The following is a 4,355-nucleotide window of genomic DNA, read 5'->3' as shown; positions in this document are numbered from 1 at the left end:
TTTTTTAATAATCATATTTATATGTAATATGTCATATTTAATATTTATAAGAATTTTTAAACTTTAAAGTATTTAAAATATACAAAACTATTTATAATTAAATATAATAAATTTAAAATATTTCATAATTTAGTTATAATAAAAAAATTATTTATATATGTAATTATGTATTAACAGGTCCAGGCAGGCCTAACAGGCCAATAAGACTAATTAGTAAGTTTGGTCCTGACTTATTAATATAATAAGCCTTTTATAAGAGCCAGGTCAAACACAGGTCAGGCTGCAAGCCCCTGACAGGCCGCCTAACCTATTTCCACCCCTAACTCCACTTGACCCTGTCTTAAGTCTTTTGAAAGTCCCGTTTGATTATTGCCGCTTCATTTTTTCTTATTTTTAGCCAATGTATGATTTTACATGCAATAAGAGCCCCATCATGTATTTTTCAATCTTTGACAAATGCACTCTGCATCTCTCCAACTAGGCTTGGCATAACTGATCTCATCCTCCTGACTAATACCTTGGAAATCACCTTATACACACAAGACACAATCAACCATGCTAATTGTCGAAGGTCTTTAATTGTATCTTTTTCATTTAATGCGTAAATGGTAGTGCTACGCTAAGGACATAAATAGTGAAAAGAGACGACAAAAGGGAAAAAGGGATAAAGCAAAGCATGCATGTTATTTTCCGCTAAGTAGACATCGGGAGATGTAAACAACGTAAATGTCGTGCTACACCTAAGGTGCACTAAACATGAAAAAAATCATAGGAAAAGTCTAAGGAAACAAAATAATTTTAGTTAAAGGAAACGAAGACACCAAAAAAATATTAAAGGACACGTTTACTATCGCCTATATACTTTTCTCAACGAAATAACATAACCGATAAGCCGAATGTATATAAGAGGTTTCTATTAAACAAAATAATTTTACATCACCACCACCCTAACAAAACACAGTTGCACCACTGCCAAAATGTGCAATAAGACTGCGCTTGTTTATAGAAACAGGACACTAAAATAAAGATACAGAAACACAAAATCATGTTTGACAAAAAAAACATAAACAGACAATATATCCAGAGACACTAAATTAGTGTATTTTATATCCATCCTAACAAAAAGAACACAAAAATACTAACAAAATCACAACTTTTTTTTTTTTTGTTAATTTTTTAAAATAATATTTTTTTTATTATTATACTTTTCATTTCAAATATTTTAAATGAAAATAAATTGAATTTTCATAATTTGTTCTAGTTTATTACCAAATAGAATACAAGAACACAAAATTTTATATATCTATCCATCAATGTCTTGCCATATTCTCAGTGTCTTGTTCTATCCTGTTTTCATAAACAAACGTAGCCTAAATGTTGTCCTGCTTTTACTTGTGCATGAAAAATGCTTGAATGGGATACAAGTTATCAGAATATAAACAAATATCCAAGGCGAACAAAGAAAGCATCCTTTTCAGAAGAAGATAAACAAATATCCAACGATGAACGATCGTTGCTCCACTTCCAACCAAGGAAGTGTCTGTTATTTACACACCAGAGATGTGCTAACTACGATTAGTTATCTACAAACAACTCGATACAGATTCGGAATCTATGTGCATATAAGAGGACGACACACATATATACTAACTCTACAATATGCACATAAGATGATACAAATGCTAGATCTACCACTCAAGCTTCACATAGATTTGCTTTATTTTACAGAACTAAACACGAGAACTGGAAACTGATCAGATAAACACATGGGACGACAAGGGGGTCTTGATAAACTAGCATAACACATGCAGTGTTGACTCATATATCCATGTCAGCAAATATTTCATCATCATCCTCGTTGAGTACTCCATCCATAAGAAATCCGTCAGCAACCAAGTTACTGCCAGAAACAGCATTGTCGTAAGGCTGAATAAGATGCAAACACAAAAAGCAAAAAGTAGTTCCAGACAATTGAGAGAGAATATGAAATCCCACCTAAAACAACTGAAACGGAAAGTCACGATCCGTTTTAGCTTTCTATTGTAAAAGAGGAAATTAAAGGACCATCTACAGAAAATAGATAAGAAAATGATCAGAATAATATATAACAGGTAAAATGAATGAGGTTACAGTTTTAATTTATCGCTTGTGATGATAATTTACATTGCTCCTTTTTCCACTAACGGATCAGCTTCGGAGTCAGGAACATAACCATAAATTTCACAATCCCCTAACTTCACAACCTGCAAGACAAGGTATCAAAAAATGCCTTTTGGGATCACCAACATTCACGTTCGAAAACAAGAGTAATTCACCTCATCAAGAGCCATGTACAAGGTGTCCAGTAGAGAAACATCCCCAACAGTTTCATCCCATTCCTGCAGTTTTGACAAGTTAATCAAAACCAAGGAAAGGAAACCACTATACCAAAAGTAATCACTATTGCTAACAACAACAACAACAGCTAAGATGTTTATTGTGTGCATTAATATGTTTAGCCTTTTCTAACCCCTGAGATCCTAAGATGCCAAACAAAAGCAGTGGGACTTGACAATATTTATGACTTTCCAATTTAAACCTCAGTTTTTTTTCATTTTCAAAATCGATGAAGAAATGATATATAGAACAATAAAAAATATTACTATATACCAATGTGTTAAATTATTGATATGATTACTACTGTTGTTATCTAATGATCAAACTGTTTTGTTGATTAGTTCATGTTTAAAATCTAGGAATTAATAGTGTGTTAATTGTGATATATAAATAAACATAATTAGGAAAGAATATATTTTGAAATTTAACGTTGCACAATTAAGATCATTAGGTGCATCTAGACAAGACCATCAAACACGCCCTGGGGTCTACAATGTCATATAAAAAATGAAATCTTGAATTTGTAGATACCATATATTTTACAACCTGCCCAAACATCACAATCCCAGACATTAAAGATGTGGGGACACGAAACACCAAGGCTGCAAGTAATACAAAAGTAAAAAGTAACACTTAAAACAAGAAATAGACAGTATCAATCACAGTACCTTTGAGGCTTCAAACATGTAGGTGTCAAAGATAAGCTTAAAACTGTCCCATGATTCCTCTGTGAAAAACTGGTGAGCTTTGACTGCACTAAAAACCATTACAGGTGTATGGTATTATAAGAAAAATTAAAGAATGCAACAACAGAGACACTCAGTTTAGAAGTTTAACAAGGTAAAAACAACCAAAGAAAAGACCGGAAAAAAGACTTGGGAAATGGAGAGACTTGAACTCTCAGCTCCAAGAGCAACAGTTTTATGAACTGTCTGTCAAGCCTTTTGACAACACTCCCAAAAAGAAAAAAATGACAAAAGGATTATATAGTGGGTTGCCATGTCGCCAACTAAGCTGACAGTAGCATTACCCATAACCCCTTTATCATATTTTTATACGTCACAAGATACTGAGATACCTGAAGTCATAGTCCGGATACATGTGATACAGGGTAAGAATAAGGTAAATCAATGTCCTTCGACTGGAAAAAAAACATAATTAGAACATGTAAAAAGGAAGCACTTAATTGGTATTTACAATTTATGAAACCTCTCCACACAGTAAAGGCCACCTGGATCTGGTTAATAACATGTCATCCGGCGGGGGAGAATCAGGGCTACATGATTTCTCAATAAGTTCAAGCATCTGAAATTGAATCAGTTTTAAAAAACTATTCTATGAACAAATTGTAAAAAAAGATCCTATTACCACAACCCAACTTTATCAGAGTCATTTACCTCATTCTCCAAACTGATAGAGAGTTTTTTATCTGTTCCAGCATGTTTGCCTACAGAATTATTAAAAGAAAATAGGTCATTAATTACTATTACTAACCCAAACCCAGTGAGCAAATCCAAATCCAAAATCAATTCTGTTGAAACTTAAAAGTCACTAATTATTCCTTACAAGTATAAGCTTCAAGGCATCCTCTGATAGTACGTTCTCCCAAATTCAAATCACCAAAGAAATCGTTAAGCCTGGACAAGTTTCACGAGACTCTTACAATATACCAAAATTATGTAATAAAATCCCATAATTCAACTCAAATTCGTTTGAAACTACAAATACCGATCCAAGGAAGGACACTCCAGGAACTTCATAGTGAATTATCTTCAAATGATGAGAACTACAGCTACAAACCCTAGTTTCCGTCTTTGCCTAGTGACTTTGAAAGCAGAGATAAGCAAAATCATAAATCACAAGCAAATTCGAAACAATTCATGACAAAAAAACAAATGCGTGAAAAGTGCAGTAAGATCTCTTACAAACAACTCAACAACCAGATTTTTGAAGCGAAAACAAGAGAGAAAGCAGAAAGC

At 33.2% G+C, this 4,355-nt stretch overlaps 1 protein-coding gene across 1 annotated transcript in view; it reads right to left on the bottom strand.

Moving 5' to 3' along the window:
- The window catches only part of LOC107618185 (repressor of RNA polymerase III transcription MAF1 homolog), a 33,039-nt gene continuing 30,130 nt past the window's right edge, over positions 1,447-4,355 (bottom strand). Inside the window, exons 2-11 of the mRNA XM_016320175.2 lie at positions 4,105-4,201; positions 3,943-4,013; positions 3,774-3,823; positions 3,608-3,681; positions 3,455-3,517; positions 3,045-3,132; positions 2,316-2,378; positions 2,164-2,243; positions 1,996-2,067; positions 1,447-1,900 (exon numbers count right to left, since the gene is read on the bottom strand). Of these exons, the coding sequence (XP_016175661.1) occupies positions 1,819-1,900; positions 1,996-2,067; positions 2,164-2,243; positions 2,316-2,378; positions 3,045-3,132; positions 3,455-3,517; positions 3,608-3,681; positions 3,774-3,823; positions 3,943-4,013; positions 4,105-4,136 (675 nt within the window). The 5' untranslated portion in view covers positions 4,137-4,201 and the 3' untranslated portion in view covers positions 1,447-1,818. The remainder of the gene's footprint in view (positions 1,901-1,995; positions 2,068-2,163; positions 2,244-2,315; positions 2,379-3,044; positions 3,133-3,454; positions 3,518-3,607; positions 3,682-3,773; positions 3,824-3,942; positions 4,014-4,104; positions 4,202-4,355) is intronic.

Source organism: Arachis ipaensis, chromosome B09, assembly GCF_000816755.2.
Source record: "Arachis ipaensis cultivar K30076 chromosome B09, Araip1.1, whole genome shotgun sequence".
NCBI classification, from domain to species: domain Eukaryota; kingdom Viridiplantae; phylum Streptophyta; class Magnoliopsida; order Fabales; family Fabaceae; genus Arachis; species Arachis ipaensis.
This window is presented reverse-complemented; position numbering and strand designations above follow the sequence as displayed.